The sequence below is a fragment of the Drosophila nasuta genome, chromosome 3, assembly GCF_023558535.2.
Source record: "Drosophila nasuta strain 15112-1781.00 chromosome 3, ASM2355853v1, whole genome shotgun sequence".
Lineage (NCBI taxonomy): Eukaryota > Metazoa > Arthropoda > Insecta > Diptera > Drosophilidae > Drosophila > Drosophila nasuta.
In genome coordinates, this window is record NC_083457.1 from 11,270,615 (window position 1) to 11,289,507 (window position 18,893).

The window sequence follows — 18,893 nt, forward strand, 5'->3', positions numbered from 1 at the left end:
TTACAGTATTTTGACTTTTGGCACACATAATTTATGGGAATCTGCAAGCGAGCTGCATCTGCCAATAAAACTGCACAAAGAATTGCAATGCATTGCGCTAAAGCAAATAAACAGCATCAATCAGCGACGAGGCGTCTCAGAGACAGACGCAACGAACCATGATATTGGTCGCTTTAATGTAAACTGGAGGGTTAGAGAAGGGAAAGGCAACTGGGACTGGGAATGGAAATGGAAATGAGACGGGGTATTGCCACAGAAACTGCAACTGAGATAGTGACTGAGACTGGGACTGAGACTGAGACCGGGAACTGAACCTGTTCAGGGCCAGTTGCAGCACATGAAACTGTCGCATCATTAAATAGAAAGTTGCTGCATGTATGATGTAAAGTCTTTTCACTACCCTGTTGTTGCAATATTATTGCATTGGGTATATTGAATCTCGAGGAACTTTGTCTTTTGACTACATAAGAAAATACAATAATAAATAAATTATTTTTTTATTCTAACTATTCACCAATGTATTGAAAATTGTTTTTTATTTTTCAAATAGAGAAATACTTGTATGCTAATTCTAAATACTGTTAAATACTAAAATGAATACTACTTAAATAAAATACTGAATACTGGTTATAGTATATTTTATATTTTCAACTTAGATTTATACCTAGAATATATTCATTGACTAAATATATATAATATATTTTACTGTAAGTTCTAGAAGTAGTATTCAGTATATTATTTTAAATGAAAATTAAATCAGTTAAATTATTTTAAATATTTAACAGTATTTAGAATTAGTATATAAGAATACTATATATAATACCTATCCTACATTATACTATATATATATATATATATATATACACATATATATATTAAACTATTATTGTATATTCAGCCAGATCTCTATTTAACTTTGTTACTTTCGGTAACAAAATGTTTATCAATCAACCGAAACTAAACTTTTCTCCAATTCACTGAGTATCTCTCAGTTTGCCTCCTGTTCAATTGGAGCTTTCTCACTTGCTTGGTTTGGTTTTGTTTTGTTTGCGATTCGCACATCTTGGGCTGCAACTTTTACGCGTACGCAAGGAGTTTGCCAACTGGTTTTCACTCGGATCTCTTCTCTTAGCCGACTTTAATTGCTGGCGGCTGCTTTTGGTCGTCTGCAACTGAGTCTGGTGTCTGTCTCTTGGCTGTTGTCTGGCAATTGGCGTTTGCGTTTGCGCCGTTTAACGCGTCGCTTTTGTTTGCCGTCTGCTCCAAAGCTGTCACAATTTCACTTGGCCAAGACGCCTGTCTAGTATGTAGTATAGGCCCGACAGACGCACAGAGATGAACGGCAGGAAAATGACGCGACGGTTTTGGTTTAGACAACACTCAAGAGCACTTTCCAATTTCGCTTAAAACTCACAAACAGGTGCAAATCAACCGCAGTTACACACCAGAAAATGCAATGAAAATGCGATATTAATAAACATTTGACTTCAACTTCATTTGGCCAAAACAATAACTACTTTCAAAACAGCAGGGTACTTAAAGACAACTTCAAATCTTCATGGCTAGCTGCTAACACAACCAACTACTTTTTATGAGCTGTAGAATAATGAAAAGTAATTGCAATAAAATGAAGTGCATTTTAATTGAAAACTGTTAAAGTGCCAAAAATGAGTGATTTTTGCCATTTCTTAGCATAATTTAATTATAATCAATTTAATTTATAGGAAAAATTTTGTTATTTTTAATAAAGAGTATTTTTTAGCTCTTTATTAACGATTTATTAGAGATAGAAATGTTTTTGGTATTATTTTTCTGTTGTAAAATAGTTGCCTAAAATTAACAAATTCATACAAAAAATAAAATGATAACGATTTTATATATAATATTTCAGCGTAAAACAGAAAAAGTTCGTAAGATTGATATCATTAGTAACTTGCTATTTGAATTAGAATCCTTTTAAGTGCCTCAAATTATTGATCGTACCATTATTTTAATTCAATATTTATTTAAAGTAACACTTTCAAGTCATTGGCATTTGATAATTGCTGTTTTATGTCTTATAAATATATTCTAAATAATCTTATAAAATTCTCGCCTGCTTTGCTGCGTTCATTGACTAAATTTTTGAATTAAAATTGTTGAAATTCTCAAAGTTTCACCATTTTGAGAACTACAGCCATGTCCATTTGTATATGTGCGTTTGTTGAAGCATTTTTTTGCACACCTTTTTTGCTGCTTGCTGCTTTTGTTTCCACTAAAAGAATGTTAACAATTTGCTTGTGAGGTTTTGTTAGCCATTTGCCGCTTGGCTACACATTTTCCTCACGTCTCTGGTTGTTGTTGCTATAGCTTCAACACACTCACACACACACCCAACAAAAAATACTTTCGATTCGTGTTGGGGGCCTTCCCCTCTTTTTTTGTTTGCCCCTTCCAACCACCGCTTTCTTCGACACATTTTGTGTTTTGATAATAAATTTTGGAAGAAAGAAAAATAATAATAAAAATATTTAAAAGCATTTGTAGGTATGTGGGAGGAGTATGTGTTCTGATGCAGATAAGTAGTAATATCCGTTTGATTTATTTCTCTTTCGATCTCTCGCATCTTTCCGATTATTTATTTATTATTTGCTAATTTCAAATGCCAGAACCAATGCAAAAAGCCCATTTTGAAAATATCGCCGCTCAGCTTGATTCCGTTTGAAAAAATTCGCATATTTTATTAGCTACTTTACGAGTATTTATGTTTGTATAATTCCAAATTTATAGCTGAATTTTAACTACAGCATTCTGTTTTAATTCTTTGATAAGAACATTTCAAGATATGGAACTTTTTCGTCAATCAATTGAAATCATTTAAGGAAAAGTTCAACAAAATTTACGAGACATCAATATACAAAAGAAATGAGTTTGTATATAAAAAAAAAAATATACAAATTTTTTAGCGAAATTCCAAAGCCAAAAATCTTACTCATTGTTTCTTGAACTATTCCAATGTGCTAAAACTTTCTTTAATCTCATTTATTTCGTTTCCCATTCTATCTCTATATTTTTTTTTTTCTTTTCTCTCAACGCTGATTTTGCAAGTTCTGGAATATCGTAGCTGAGTCATTACGCTGCGTAATCAAAATAAAAATTGCACGGCGAATGCTAATCATTAATTATAATGTCTGGCCATTAGATGGCAATAAGTAGTTTAGAGATTTCGTTTGATTTGCACGTGTAATATCCGCCCTCTTTGGTCTCACGACAGGTGCCAACATGTGGAGGCAGCCGCCAGCTGGAATCTACGCCCCCCAAATGTAAATCATTTATTCAGCTTTCTTCGATACGAACGCACGTGTCGAGTCATGTACCTATTGTTCTTATTGTTGTTGTTATTGGCAGTTCTTTTTGTGTGCTCGGTTCAATAATCTCTCACTTTTGCTTTATTACATTGAAAATCATGGCTAATTATTGTGGGCCAAATGAAAAGCCGAAAACGTGATGAAAAACTAAAAACATCCGACAGAAAATTTTCTGCTTCCCCCCATTGTAATTGTAATTGGAAAGAAAGATGTGTGATGCGAAGTGGCAAATGCGAGAGTAGTTGGATTTGATTTATAAGACAAATCAATTTGTAAGCAGTTTTGTTATGGTAAAAGCCAAGCAAATGGCCAAAAGCACGCTAGCAACAACACCAACAGTGACGCACGTTATTCATATTGTGATGATGCTCATAATACAATGAAATTTTCACTTGTTTGCTTCACTGTGCAACGTCAAATCGAACTTTTTACCGCCCGCTTTGACTTTCGTTTTGGCTTGATGTAGTTGTTGGTAATCCGAGCTACTCACACGTTCCAACTGACTTGTTCTCTCTTCTCCTCTCTCTTTCTTCTTCTTTTTCTGAGTGTCTCCATCTCTGTCTGTGTCTGCTGGCCGTTAGCCCAATTACAAATTCAAGGTTGAGAAAATCTTATGGGTGTCGGCTTACACACAACCAACTAACCTCAAAACGTGTTCAAAAGTGAAAAAAACCATGTGTAATTATGCATGTTTAGCTCTCCCATAACAATGGAGGGGTTGCGAGGAGGGAAGGGGGAAGGCAACCCATCTTGTTTTTCAACACCCACGTTTAGCCAACTGCCAATCATTCAATTGGGGCGTGCTGGGACACCCAAGACATTTTGCGGTTAACTGCATAACCTGATCATGCAGTATCGATAAACTATTTTAATATCTGTGAATGAGTCTTAAATGCATCTTATCTTTACACCCCTTCATTTGTATATCTTTTGGTTACAGGCACTGGCACCTTTGGGCGTGTTTGTCTCTGCCGCGATCGCATTTCCGAAAAATACTGTGCCATGAAGATTTTAGCCATGACCGAAGTCATCCGCCTCAAGCAGATTGAACATGTCAAGAATGAGCGAAACATATTGCGGGAAATCCGACATCCATTTGTGATCAGCCTGTAAGTAATCCGAAAACTATTTGTTGAATATTAAAACATTAAGTTAGTTGAATGAAAAAAGATTAATAATACTTCTGAGAATAAACTAGTAGCTAATAGCTAATAAGTTGCCTAAGGCATAAACATAATATATTTCAATATAAATGAGAATATGGAAGAGCATAAATTTCAAGGAATTGATTTATGTTCTTATGCGAAAAGAGTCATTACTTTTATTATTAAGATACAAAATACATGAATGAAGTAAAATAATATTTAATATTAAAAAATTAAGAACATTAATAAGTTTTAAATATTTCTTTTGCTTTAAATTAAATATATATTATTATTTTCTTATTCATATTCATATGTTCTTTATCCCACAGTGAATGGTCCACAAAGGATGAATCCAATCTGTATATGATCTTTGATTATGTTTGCGGCGGTGAGCTGTTCACATATCTGCGCAATGCGGGCAAATTTACTAGTCAAACTTGTAAGTAACTTAAATATTTAGTAATAATTGAATCACCAACTAACTTAACATTCCTTTCTATTTGTTTAGCCAACTTTTATGCCGCTGAAATTGTCAGCGCTCTTGAGTATCTGCACTCCCTGCAAATTGTCTATAGGGATCTGAAGCCTGAGAACTTGTTGATCAATCGAGATGGTCATTTGAAGATAACAGATTTCGGTTTTGCCAAAAAGCTGCGCGATCGCACCTGGACATTGTGTGGCACACCTGAGTACATTGCACCTGAGATAATACAGTCCAAAGGACACAACAAAGCCGTCGATTGGTGGGCTTTGGGTAGGTTATATTAAAAAATGTTCTTTCTCAGTTTATTTATATTACAAATTGATTTCTTCAGGTGTGCTTATCTATGAAATGCTTGTGGGCTATCCGCCTTTCTATGATGAGCAGCCTTTTGGCATATATGAGAAGATTTTGAGCGGCAAAATTGAATGGGAACGACACATGGATCCCATAGCTAAAGACTTGATTAAAAAGTTGCTGGTGAATGATAGAACCAAGCGACTGGGCAATATGAAGGTGAGTTGCATACAAATTAAAAGACAACCGCAAGATATTTGCTTAGGAACAGGGAAAAATAGAAATTGAGTAGGATATATTCAAGGTTCAAAATGTCTGTCGAGATTTGAAATGTAATAAATTATTTATTTTGAATAAGACAGCCAATTGTCTGGCTAATTTGGTACTTATTTAATTAAATATTTGTATATTATATTTTTCTCTTTCAACTTTGTGGTCGACTATGCAACACCTGTTCAATACTGTGAAGTGTGCATTTAATTTGGCAGCTTTTTATGGCGTTTACGGTTATAAAGCATATTTATAGACGATTGTTTACACTTGTCATAACCGTATCGAAATCATTTCTTGGGCATTAAATATTGCGATGCATATATCAAAAATTAATTGTCGAATCCCACGCCCATGTCGAAATTCTGGCGTAGATTCCATATGCACATGGCTGCTGTCAGTTCCGTTGGCGACAATAAATGCAAAACAAATTTCTCAAAATAGAAAAGCTACAGAAAATCAAAGAGTCATGTTAGTTCTATGGAAAGATTGACTTATAGATACCCATTAGATAACTTAACTAGTTTTTGATTGATTTTTAATTTATTAAACAAAGTTATTGATCACTAAGAGGCAATTCTTAATAGTACAAAATTTTTAACAAATAGATAAGTAAATACAGAGATACCCTCTTTGTACCTCTTTTAGCACTGAGTATAGATTTTTAATAGCATGTCGCGCGTTTTCGCAACACGAGCCAACAAATGCAGAATTATTTAAGTTAATTTCTCATTTCTTCTTTCTAATGCCCACAGAATGGCGCTGATGACGTTAAAAGGCATCGCTGGTTCAAGCACTTGAATTGGAATGACGTCTACAATAAGAAACTAAAGGTAAGCAAGCAGATTGCAATTGTATCGGATAAACTCTATGAACTCTATATATCCATCGTCCATCGGGACGACGTCACACGTGCGGCCCCATTTAATGATTTGGATTGCGGTCGATTCGATTTTGGATAAAATGTATTTTTATACATGGACGTAATTAAAAGCAAATAAACAAATCAATTTTGGAAATTAGCAATGCCGTTAATTAATGACCGCAGCGATTCAGTCGCTCTTGGTGGGCGGGGACCATAAATCTCTGCACGCTCTAAATGCGTTAATAGCGCTAAGCCCCTTCACCCTCCCCCACCCCCTCACGCTATTCCTCTGGCCATCGTTTTGTTTGGTTTTGCAATTATTTTATGATAGTTTCCACTTGCGAATCTGTATCTAATCCATCTATTTCGATGTTCTATATCAATTGCAGCCACCAATTATGCCTGACGTGCACCACGATGGGGATACGAAAAATTTTGACGATTATCCCGAGAAGGATTGGAAACCCGCCAAGGCAGTAGACCAAAGAGATTTGCAGTTGTTTAATGATTTTTAAACGGGGGGAGACTACTAAGCAAAACAATTTAAATAAATATACACCTAAATAATATAGTATACATATTTCACATTGTATGTGCTGTGTATGGCATGGATATGAAACTACATAGTATGATTTGCTGTGAGGCGAATACACACATTCATTATTCATTATTTATACTGGCAATTAGTGTTAAAAGTGCTGTGCAAAACACAAAAGCAATGATACACACACACAGATACATACAATAAACTTATGCCTAATATACGATTCTATTTATAATAAGCCTAAGTTTATGCCCATAATGTTATGTCTAGCGTGAGACGTCTATAATTATCATTATCATTATTATTATTATTATTAATATGATTATAATTATTATGTTTAATTGTTTAATGTTCGAGTGCTGGCTGCAAAGTTGCAAGCAAATCGCACATACAAAACAAAATTAATTATTGTTAACTTAAAACCGAAACAACAAAAACCAACCATAAAGAAAAATTAACGTAAAACGTTGAATAAAGTGATAGAAACTCGATACACACGTGTGCTGCCTGCCTCTCTTAACATATCCTATAGATACCATCTTGTTATGTTTAAATTCGTATATTCATTGCGTATATATTCATTCTGCGTTTTTCTCGTTTGTCTTTCATTGTTCTGGCGGGATTAGTTGGACGAAAATGTGTCAGTTAATGGTCACGATCCTCGGCGCTGATGGCCGTTTGTTTTATGTGATCTGCTGTTGTCACTTTTTGTTTTTCTCCTTTGCTTTTATTTTGTATTTCCCATGCTAAATACATATTTCTATATATTGGGTTTTTTTATGCATTATTTCTATTATTTATGGCTATGGTCGTCATTTGTTTATACCCTGTACTTATCAAATGTTGAGAAAGAACATACATGCAATTCTTAATTTTTTTATTTATAATTATCAAATATATAATATAAATCATATACATAAATATAATAAATTTAATAATTTATCATTTAATTTTAAATTACTTACTTGTTATTTTTATAAGCTGCAACCGTTAATCGAACATTTGAATTGTGCGCTGTTAAAAGCTCTTTGCTATGATTTCAAAGTGTAGCATATTTTGCGGCAGCTGATTTTAATTTGTGAAAGGCATAAGCTGAGAGTATTGTTTCGTGCTTTTGAGCGTAATCTTCATTTCGGTCTTAGCGCATGCGCAAGGCAAAACGACAACAGGGTGACACAATACCGCAACTGCAACACCCTGTGAACAACCCCCAAAAATGTGATTGATAAGACGCACACCACCTTGCGGACAGCCCCGAAGCCACAGTCACAACAACAACAACAACAATGACAACGGCAGTGGGAACAACAAAAACTACAACTACAACCACTGACGCAAAAGCACTACACAAAGCAAACGCAAATTAAATGTCAATGCGAAGAGCAAACACTCACACTCTCTCTCTAGCACATAGCAGTGTTTGGCGCTCTCTCGCTGCTGAGTTATTCTCGCTCTCTCTGTTGCTCTCAGGATATGAGAAAGCTAACTGCTTGGCCAGTTATGAGTATACAGAGGGTCCGTTCACTCAGTTAGTCGACGACGTTCGCCTTTGTCGTGTGTGCGTCACTTTGGCAAACGGACAAGCAGCGAGCCCCAAAAAAAGCAGACGTAACGGTCGTTTAGCAGCAAAACAGCAAATAGAAAAGCAGAGAGAAAAAAAGAAAGAAAGAAGAAAACTACACACACACACGCGTTTATAGAATAGAAAACGGTAACGCGAATGAGCAGCAAAAATATAATAAGCAAGAAAGTGTTGGCACTCTCAAAGTGTTACTACTTCTCTCAGTGCGTGCGTGCGTGTGTGTGCCGAATCTGTGTCCGTGTGTGTGCTAGCTGTGTGCGTCAGTTTATGTGTGTGTGTGTGTGTGTGCGTGAAAAATAATCAGTAAAATGTTTATGCAAATGCTGCGAGAATTATGCGCCAATTGCGTAAATGCATACAAATTGCAAATCTAATTATATAATAATTATAATTAAACGAAGCGTAAAAGCACCAACAACAATTTTGGCAAGTGTCTGTCTCTCTCTGTGTGCGTGTTTGTGTGTGCTTGTGTGTTTGTGTGTGCTGCCCAAAAGTAGGCAACACAAAAGCAGCGTATTTGAATAGTATTAGTGTGAGTGCACGTTCGCGTTTGTTTGTGTGAGTGTGTGTGGCGTGTTTTATTTATTGGTCAGTTGCATTGTGTGGGTGCAACGGCAACATTCACCCGGAAGTGATTTGTATAAAGCAAAAGTCGCTGAAATTTCACACCGCACACACATTCGACCAGCCAGCTCCCGCTCCCGCTCCCGCTCTCGCTCCCGCGCTCCCTCTTCAGCTCCAGCAGGCAAAGAGGGCGAGCGGAAATTGTTGCCACTTGGGTAAGTAGCAATGTGTACTACAACTTCTGCTACGTCTTCCTCTTCTTCGAGCTCCTCCTTCTCAGCTCAGCTTTTACTATTTTTGTTGTTGTTGTTCTCTGGTTTATAGATTTTTGTATATATCGATTTTCAGCCATTCGAAATTACGTGCAACAATAACAAAATACAAAAAAAAATAAAATAAAAACATGGCACGTTATGTGCTCAAGCATTCAGGCAACGTTTCAGGGTACAGAGCTAGCGGGCATGGCAAGAGGGGAAAGGGGGGAGAACTGAGCCACCACACACGTACCAACCGCAGCCACAGAAATTCGCAGCGAGGTACAAACACAAACACACTCACTCACACACACACACACACACACGCATACACTTGCACACATTTAACTGTATTTATAGACAGTTTTATGGTACGAAACGAAGTTCAACGGCTGAATTTAATATGTCGGATGTGGCTTTTGAGTTTTACGACCAGCAAAAAACTAAAAACCTAACTTGAAAATACAGTGCGAAAATCATTGTGTTCCCTTAGACATTTGACAGTTGAGCTATTAATCAAGCTGCACCTGATGTGGCCCTCAGCAGCATTTTGCTGCCACTCGCAGACTCAAATTCAAGGAGACTTCAGTTTGCTTAACTTTTGCGTGACGTCATTGTTTTGCCCAATGACTATCCTATAATATTCCAATAATGTTTTCATTGACGCCAACCTCCCCAAAAAAAAAACAGAAAAATAGACAACAGTCAGTTTCTTATTCAGCATTGCAATTGTATTCGATGTTTTGTTTGTCCTTCTTCGAGTCAATTCAAAGTCTTTATCAGGCCTATTCTGCATGCCAACATCACAATCAATTCAACTGAATTATGCATAGCCTACTTTGGCCATCAGGTTTTCGTTTTACTTAAAGTCCGCAAAATATACTCGAACTATGTTTAGTTTTTGGCCTGCTGGAATTTAAGCTTCTTGTTTAAGTTTTCTTTGCCATTTTCGTTCTCAGAATTGTTAAATTATTCCAGCGATTTGACTAATCTCCTTGAACTATGCAGCAGAATTTCTTTTGCTTTTCTTTTGTTCTAAGCGAAATTTCACTCTCAGAGCTGTTTCTAATTACAGCTGCGAGCCAAAAAGAGACTGAAGTGTATAGAAGGCTTTGGCTTTTGTGTGTGAATAAATTATTTTTAAATTTGAAAACTATTTTTATTGAGTTGGCAAATCGAAAAGTAAATCTTCTTCCGATCAGCTTTATAGAAACTTGTTAAAGATGATTGAAGATGGATTAAATAATATATTTTTTAAATAAATATTTCATATATTCTATAGAACAACAATAAATGTGAAACTTGTGACATTTTTTCTTTTCTATCTCGAAACCCTTTTCTTTTACACAAGCACAATGCAAATTTCTTTACTTTGAAGACGATTCTTATCGCATTCAGCACGAAAATTCAACAAAGCTAGACATAGGCAGGCTTTCTTTTTGAAGTTTTGCAGCTTTATCAGCAGCTCCAATCTCGACAAACATTTCAAACTTGATTGGAATTTCCATAAATCCCTTAGATAAACGTAATCATAGTTTAAGCAAAACTTGCAAGCATACTGTAATTTCATGTTTTTTGCTGCCTGAAGCTGTCACCCACAGATGAATTTTTTGCGCAAACTTGATGTTCGCAGTTTTTAAGTAAATTTTGAGCCAGCTATCGACAAACCTAAGCCACATTTATCTCTCTTCAAGTTTGTCGAGGAGGGAGAAGAAAAACCCTTGTCAAATTGTAGTTTGGGTGCAAAACAATTAAGGTGCCGTCGTCAGCAAAAGTTAAGCTCGAGGTCCTTTTCACGTCGACGTCTTACCCAATCGTGGAATATAGCATCTCACATCAAAAATGCAGCGCGCAAGGAAAGAAAAAATATGAACAGTTACTAACTTCCGTCATGACCAACACTCGTTCCCCTTTTGGCTGCTGTTGTTGTTGTACAATATTTACAAGCTAGCTGCAGGGCAGCTGAAGGACGAAGATGGAGCAAAGGATGGAGAAGGGAATGCAGAGCGAGGAGCGCTGTAATGTCAAACTGAATAAAACATGCGACAATCAGGAGACGAAGGCGGCGATGGCAAACTCGTCTTCTTCATCCAGCGCGACTGCAGCAGACACGTAGACGCCTTAATGACCCAGGGGATTACCGGTAGACGACAAGAGCGATGTTGCAGCTAAGCTAACGTGGTCTCAACTGCTTTGGCTACTGCTGCACCTATTCTTAACGTTCTTTTGGGGGCGTTGATAACTGCCAAGTTTTTGGCAGCTGCAACATTGTCATTTTGTACCCATCCAATTAGTTTAATAAACAAAAAAAACTCGAGAGAGAGAGCATGTTGCAATTAAAAGGCAATAAGCGGCAACTATTTGCCTAATATGTGTCGCGAAGGGTTGGCCAAGCCAGCAGAAGAGAGAGGAGGGAGGGAAGGGAGCTGACTCTGATAATGTGCTATGGGATTGCCGGGCGGGCAGGTTGGGCAGTGGGGCACATGGCACGTTACAAATGTCAAAAGCAACCCCCAAAAACACACACACACACACACACGTACGCAGAGCGCGCTGTCAAACAACAACCACCCATTGGGCGTGTGCACAAGCGGAGAGAGAGAGAGAGAGAGCGAACGAAGAGCGAGAGAGTGTTCTACACTTGCCTCTCTCTTTCCTCTCTCAATTTGAATCTCTTCAACCCTTGCGCCTGCGTGGACTTTTGTCAACTACTGCGTTTGGCACCCGCGTGGCTTTGTCAACAGTTTTGCGTGCGCTTCCGTTTTTGTCCTTTCGCCTCCCCCGCCGCCGCCACTCTCCCCCCTCTTTGGACCCTCTCGTTTTTTGCTCTCTACGTTTTTAAGAATGAATTGAAATGGTCGCCACATTCCCGTACGTCATGTCCTTTGATTAAAGCATATGCAAAAGTTTCCTTTTTTTTTTGTGTGTGTTCTGTTTTCAACATTTTTACATTTTTCTTTACAGTTTTCATTTTTCATAGCTGTTGCTGTTGCTGTTGTTATTTTGCTTGCATTTCCTTTTTTATTTTTGGGCGGGGGGAATTCACATGCATCTGCAGCACATCGAATTGCTTTCTATTCACAGACGGATTCTTAGGTCCCTGTGCTGTGCCAGCTGGTGTCCTTTTCCATGTCTTTCCTGCCATTTGACTGCCAGGATGCCCGGCTCACCTTCCTCTCCTCCGTTCCGTCCCCTGCTTGCCCTTCTTTATGCGCTTGCTTGCCATTGCAGTTTAGCTTAAAGTCCAATTTGGTTATGCGACCGCATCAATTTTGCATACGGTAAGCGTCGTCCTTGTGCCATGTTCCTTGGAATGCCAGTCGACTTTCGAGTATACGTTTACGTTGCGATATGCCACTTAGCTTCCGCTCACAGATGCAACAGCCAAAGGCATACAAAAATGTGTGTGTGTCGTTTACAGCCTACACAAATATTTTTTAGCTCAACCAAATTGCAAAAGAATGGATAGAATAGCAATAGGAGTCCTTAGAGTTAAACCATTTCTTGGAATACGTTTGAAACATGATTTCTACGAAATTTTTATCGAAACCATTAAATATTCCTCTTCTCAGATATGTTTATTTATCTACCTTTTGAATTTATAGGTATGCTAATTTATCTAATTTATTAAAATACATTTTTTTTACTGTTTTGTCACAGTTTAATTTATCATACGGCAATTTTCTATTTTTAAATATATTATTCTGTTTCAGTTTAAACATAAAAATTTACTTTACATATAATATATCAAATATTAATCTATATCACAGAAAACAGGGCTTAAAAAACTATATAAAAGCTACAGAAAAGATTAGAATTCTCTTTCCTTTTAATATTTTATATTTGCCAACTCAGTTATCAGGAACGCAATTAAAAACATTAAAAGATTACCATTAATAAATGTTACTTACAAAATTTAAACACTTATTGGTATGTCTCAACTAAGGGGAAGATTCCAAATAAAAAATTTGAGTAATAATAAAGACTCTACATATTTATTAATCATTTTTCATTACCCATTAAAAATTGTTCAAACATAACTTTTCGTGTCTATTGGAATATTTTTCATTAAAGCAATGCTTTGAATACATGTTGAATAAAATTCAGATAGCTTTGCAACAACAGATAAATAATAATTTAATGAAAATTGCAATTCCTTTGAGATTACGCTTTTGAAATTCCGTTTTGGGCATAATTATATTTGAGCATAAAATGCCTGAAAGCCATTTTTAAGCATTGCAATGCTTAAATAAAATGCAACTGCAAATGCAGAAATGTTGTTTTCCACTTTCCGAATGAATTGCATAAATCTGTTTCTGTGTGTGTGGGCGTGTGTGTGTCTGCTGACCACAGGGTGTTTCTGTCTCTCAGATGTTGGTACATTTGCTGACATCCCGAAAAGTATGCAACGAATTATTTATGACACTTGCTTGTCCTGCAGCAACAGCCGCAATAACACTCCACTCAATTTGTTGCCGGTGGCCATTTCTGAGCCATAAATTAAATTCGCATATTTTCTGTTTTGATGTCCCTACAGGCCCCCCTACAACCCCTGCGCAAATGCATAAAAAATTGCAGTTATAATTGGCGTAATAATTGCCAGAGAACCGCGCTTTGCGGAAGGTTTGTTTGCAGTTTCCGTTCCGTTCAGCTGCCGCAGTGGTGGCAACAAACTTCGCAAATCTCATTTGCAGTCTTTGCTGTGCTCGTCCAGCTCGCGCTGGTCTAACATAATTAATTCTAATTGAAAAGTTTTGTTCGCTGTCGCAGTAACGACAGCCAATTAAACATATTTTCAGTTGCCAAGCGAAAGGCAAAGCAAAGCAAAGCAAGGCTAGGCGAGGTGTCTGCAGGTCAATTGCATTACACGTGAAGCGAAAAAATAAATTAAAATGCCAGCGAGTTGCTGAAATGCATTCGCATACATTCAGAGAGATAGACATGGACAGTGTCAAGGTAACTCACAGCATCATTCACAGGCGTAGAGAGGGGGAAGGGAGGAAGGGGTATCAAAGTAGCCGCCATTAAACACACACGTGTGTATACATAGTAAATGAAAATTGAATTAAGCGAGCCGCCCGCTCAGCTCAGCTCTGTTCCCCTTAACGCTAGCTGACTTTGACAGTGACGCCCCTGAGCAACGCCCCCGATACCCCCGACGCCCATAGCTATGCCACGTACCGCCGCCGCCCCCCGCTGCCGCTGTCGTCACCCGTAATTGAATTCAAAGGCAAATATACCCGAAACGTTTCAGATGGAAAACGAGAGAAAATGGTGCTCGCTTTCCTTTGGCAAACAAAATGCGGGGCCCTGGTTCGGCCCTGGCATAGAGCCCAGTTTCTGTCCTCAACCCCCTCGCAACGCTCTTCCGGCTCCTGTGCTACTGCTTTTCGTTCAGAATGTTGGCCAGGGGCACCACACCTACTACGCGTATAATTGAATGCAAAAAACACAACAGCAACAAAAAAAAAACCATATAGAAATGAACAGGAAAAAAAATAAAGAGAGAACTCGCTATTTTTTTATGTCTGTTTGTTTGTTGTTGTTTGTTATGGTTGTTGTTGTTGTGGCTGCCGCTGTTATTTATCTTGGTTTTCTTTGTTTTCCAACTGCGTTGCTCGTTGCTATTGCTCTCGTTCATGTTGCTTTTATTTCCATACGCGCTGTGGATTATTTGTATAACTAAACTTCAATTTCGTGCTAGCCCAGTGAATTGTGATGGAAATAGGAAATTGCAAAAAATGGCCCCAAATGCGGGACACGGATCGCGGGTCGAGGCAAGCAACAACAATCGAAATGAGATGCACACTTTTTATCTACATTTTGTGTATAGAAAAATTCAGAAATTCGCCATGCGCTTGATAAACAAACGGTGGCAAGTTGTTTTCTTTTCGATATGCACGTTTTACATTCACTTTGCTGCATTCCATCGTAAAAAGTTGAGCATTTGTTATCCCAGGGATTGCTTTCAGCTATGAAAACTTGTGGGTTCTCCTATCTCTATTTGTTGCAACCAACTTTGCACTGATATGCGAACTTCTATTCGTAGTACTTTTAAATTTATTCAAATCATTTGGACATAATATTTATGGTAGGGTTTACGATATCTAAGGCTTCTTTTAAAAGTTTGTAGAACATATTTTAAACTAGCATTGACTAGACTATTTAATAATTTAACTTTAAATACCTTTAAAAAAGCTGTTAACATAGTTTTCAATAGGAGAAGATAGTGCATTTAAATATGCATGCCGAACTTCCTCAAAGAGTGAAGTATGTCACATATAATTTTTTGAATTTTAAAATGTTTATTGTTTAGCAGAAAGAGAAAATTACTTGGTTTTTTAAACAGTATACTAATAATTTGTACACAGAGAGAAAGAAATCTGGATTGAAAAAATCTTGATTTAAGATTTCTTTTCGATCTTGAAATAAGATTTTTAGGTTGAAACAATCTGAAACAAGATTTTTATGATAAATTTGTTTTTTTAAGATTTAAAACATCCTATTTTGAGATCTTAAATCTTCATTCCAGAATGTTTTACTCCAGATTAAAAATTAGATTGAAATAATCTCAATAAATTTTAAGCCACTTTATTACACTGTATAACTTTTACTATAAAAACATCATTAAAATAAATTGAGGCTAAACTTCAACCATTTTTCTTTTCTTAAATTCAAATCTCCAATATAAGAAGCACAACAACGATAAAAAGTTCCTTATTCAAGATTCTAATTTAATAAGCAAGTGTTTCTTGAACTTAGTTCCCTGAAAGAAAGCAATTAGAAATATTTGGAATATTCCTCCTCAGTGTTAAAATCTTTGAGTAAAACTAGAAGATGGCAGAGTGAGAGCTTCGCGAGAAATGAGTTAGTCTTTGTACGCTCTGAGAGAGTTGAAGCGAGGAAGCGAATTGCAAACTGTTCTATCGCTTTACATTGCTTCTCGTTTTGTTTTCACTCTGTCATCTTTCGAGCGATTGCATATGAAATAACATGAAGTTATTTATCGCTCGTTCTCACCCAATATTATTGCTTCGCTTCTCGCGTGTACTCTGACATCAGCATAAATTTCCTTTGCCATAACTATTCGATAGTCCAGACTCTATAAGGAATAATTCCCCTAAAACAAACAACGTTTGTTAATATCTTTTCTCATCTTTCCAAAGAGTATTAAAATCTCCCCAGCGAATTTGATAGTTACGCACTATGTTGTTTCCTTGTGAATTATAGATGAACAGCCTCAATCATTCATTCGGTTGTTATGATATCAGCACAAGGCATTAGTTAGCGTAATAAAGCCGCTCATATTTCCCAAATAAGTACCAGGAGTATTAACTCCATCCAAGCATTCTCTAGTCCCATTTCTAGCATCCTTGCATCATCGTAGTCGCATTTATAACTGTTGCTCCATTGTTTGACTTTTCCAGTCAATACATCGGCTTTTCTCCGCATTGAACTGTTATTTATGCTTCTCCAGCTTTCGTTTCCCTTACATTTTCGTGCACTCTACTCATATTTCTCGACATGTCTTTCACATCCACATTTGCTTCCCCTAAGCCATCCATATTCTTGCCGCTTTCCTTTTGGGCTGTGCTTTTTTCTGACCATCTGTTTGTGTGCTAATTGAATTTTTCTTTCTCGCGTTGTTGCCAGACTGCAAAGAGTGGGGATTGCGTTTTGGCATCTAATTGCGGGCCGAAATCATTTCATCTTTTTAGCTTCCGGTCACGTTAGTCATTTGTCGACATCGTCGTCACTCGTCACTCGTCATTCGACAGTCATCCATTCGGAGGGATAAGGCAAATAACATCCAAATGCTGCCGTTTGCATAATCCAAGGTGTGGAGAGGGACTTTACATGGGCAAACAAGTTGATTTGATCTGGCAAGGCAACGAAAAGCAAAGCAAGGCCAGCATCTACAACATGGCCCAGCTGCTGTTCTGGCCTTTTGGCCATATCGAGTGAAGCCAATTTTGCTAGACGAGACGTGGGAGCTCAAGAGAAGAGAGAAAGAGAGAGGAATGGGATGTAGCCGAAGCGAAGCCAGAGAAGCGCCTCCTGTGGTAGCTTCATCGCCTTCTTCTCCTGCCTTGTTAGTTTGGTCGCTTTTAATCGAATTTTTTGTCAGCCAGCTGGTAATATTGTTGTCCCCCTTCAAGCAGGGGGGAAAGACGGACGGGTCAAAATGTTTGCACCCGCTTTGCTGTTTTTGCATTTTGCGTGTTGGCTTAAGCGGTTTATTAGCCGATTTCAAACTTAGCATCCATGGTAACTAACGCTCAGAGTTTACCATTTGTTGGATCCTTATTAAATAATGAAGTAGTTCGTCGCTGCTCGGTTCTCGGTGCTGGTGACTCGACTGTGGCTTTGCTTAAAACCATCCGCTGGTTTATTCTGTGTGTCATGGCACGTGGCTTTAGCTAACTAGTTTGTTTTTCTTTTCGGCCATTTCTGGTTGGCAACTGTGTGCCGCAAATTTGTCGAAAGTTTTAACTCTCTCTCTCGCATTCCATTTTTTTACAGCGCTTTTTTCAACTTGTAACTTTTATGTGATGAATAAAAAGGCTTAGCATTAGCATGACATAATTATCTTATGCTAATTTGTTGAAATTTCACAATTTATTCGAATGCGTATGTCTGAACTCGCAGCTCAATGTTAATGAGCTTTGAGTAGGGATTAAATGAACAGCTATAAAGAGGCTTTCAAATGGAAATTATTGACAGTTAACCATTAAATAATAAGAGCAAATAAGTCAGTTGTTGTCTATGAATAGCTTACAAGAGATTTTAACTGTTGTCTTCAAGAAAATATAATATGTAATTCTGAAACTTTGCCAAAAACTGTCGTTGAACTTAAAGCTCAGGGCTTTAATCAACTTTTTAGCGAGAAGTGGTTGAAAATTGCAAAAATGTTAATGAAGGAATTAAATGAACAACTATAAAGAGGAAATGGAAATTATTGACAGTTAAACATTAATGAATTATAACAGCTAATAAGTTAGTTATTCAACAGTAGTGAAAAACTTTACATAGTTTTTTCAAATTTAAATCTTAGAGCTTTAATCAACTTTTCGTCCAAGTTTTCAGTCATAAGTGGTTTAAAATTGCGCCTCTAGCGGAAATAATTGTGTATTCCTGCCACTTGAACTTCCATTTATTGTTTATTCTTTACAACAAGCAAGATTGCTCCCATTCTCATGCCATTCATCCATTTCATCTTTCATCATTTGTTTTCGCTTTCGCTCACAATGTAAGTGCCCGGGGGCACTTTTATCTTCCTCTCTGTCGCATTCATAAATAATTCCCTTTCCTAGCTTCGACTAGCACGTCTCGCAAACGTGTTTGCCCGTCTATATAGTACTTGGACCCCCCTGGAGCATGCTTTAAATATTTAACATTTGCAATTCCCTAGGAGAACGACAAAGCAACAGCGACGAAAAGGGAGACAAACAAACAAAGTGCTGCTGACAAATGCATTCAAATCCAATTGTAATTGAAATCAAAACTAAATTGGCAAATGGCAAGCAACACATTCACGTTCACA

The 18,893-nt window shown here is 37.2% G+C and overlaps 2 protein-coding genes across 7 annotated transcripts in view; both read left to right on the forward strand.

The window, feature by feature from the left end:
* Window positions 1-7,440, forward strand: part of LOC132788615 (cAMP-dependent protein kinase catalytic subunit 3) — a 28,843-nt gene extending 21,403 nt beyond the window's left edge. For both annotated transcript variants that reach the window (XM_060796108.1, XM_060796107.1), the window contains exons 3-8: window positions 4,288-4,456; window positions 4,822-4,931; window positions 5,001-5,246; window positions 5,308-5,489; window positions 6,296-6,373; window positions 6,795-7,440. In XM_060796108.1, the coding sequence (XP_060652091.1) occupies window positions 4,288-4,456; window positions 4,822-4,931; window positions 5,001-5,246; window positions 5,308-5,489; window positions 6,296-6,373; window positions 6,795-6,920 (911 nt within the window). In that variant the 3' untranslated portion in view covers window positions 6,921-7,440. The remainder of the gene's footprint in view (window positions 1-4,287; window positions 4,457-4,821; window positions 4,932-5,000; window positions 5,247-5,307; window positions 5,490-6,295; window positions 6,374-6,794) is intronic.
* A 1,049-nt stretch (window positions 7,441-8,489) lies between these two features.
* The window catches only part of LOC132788372 (serine/threonine-protein kinase BRSK1), a 31,936-nt gene continuing 21,532 nt past the window's right edge, over window positions 8,490-18,893 (forward strand). For 4 of the 5 annotated variants that reach the window (XM_060795782.1, XM_060795784.1, XM_060795786.1 and 1 more), the window contains exon 1: window positions 8,490-9,310. The gene's annotated coding sequence lies outside the window, so the exon portion shown is untranslated. The remainder of the gene's footprint in view (window positions 9,311-18,893) is intronic. The other variant, XM_060795783.1, reaches the window with a different exon arrangement.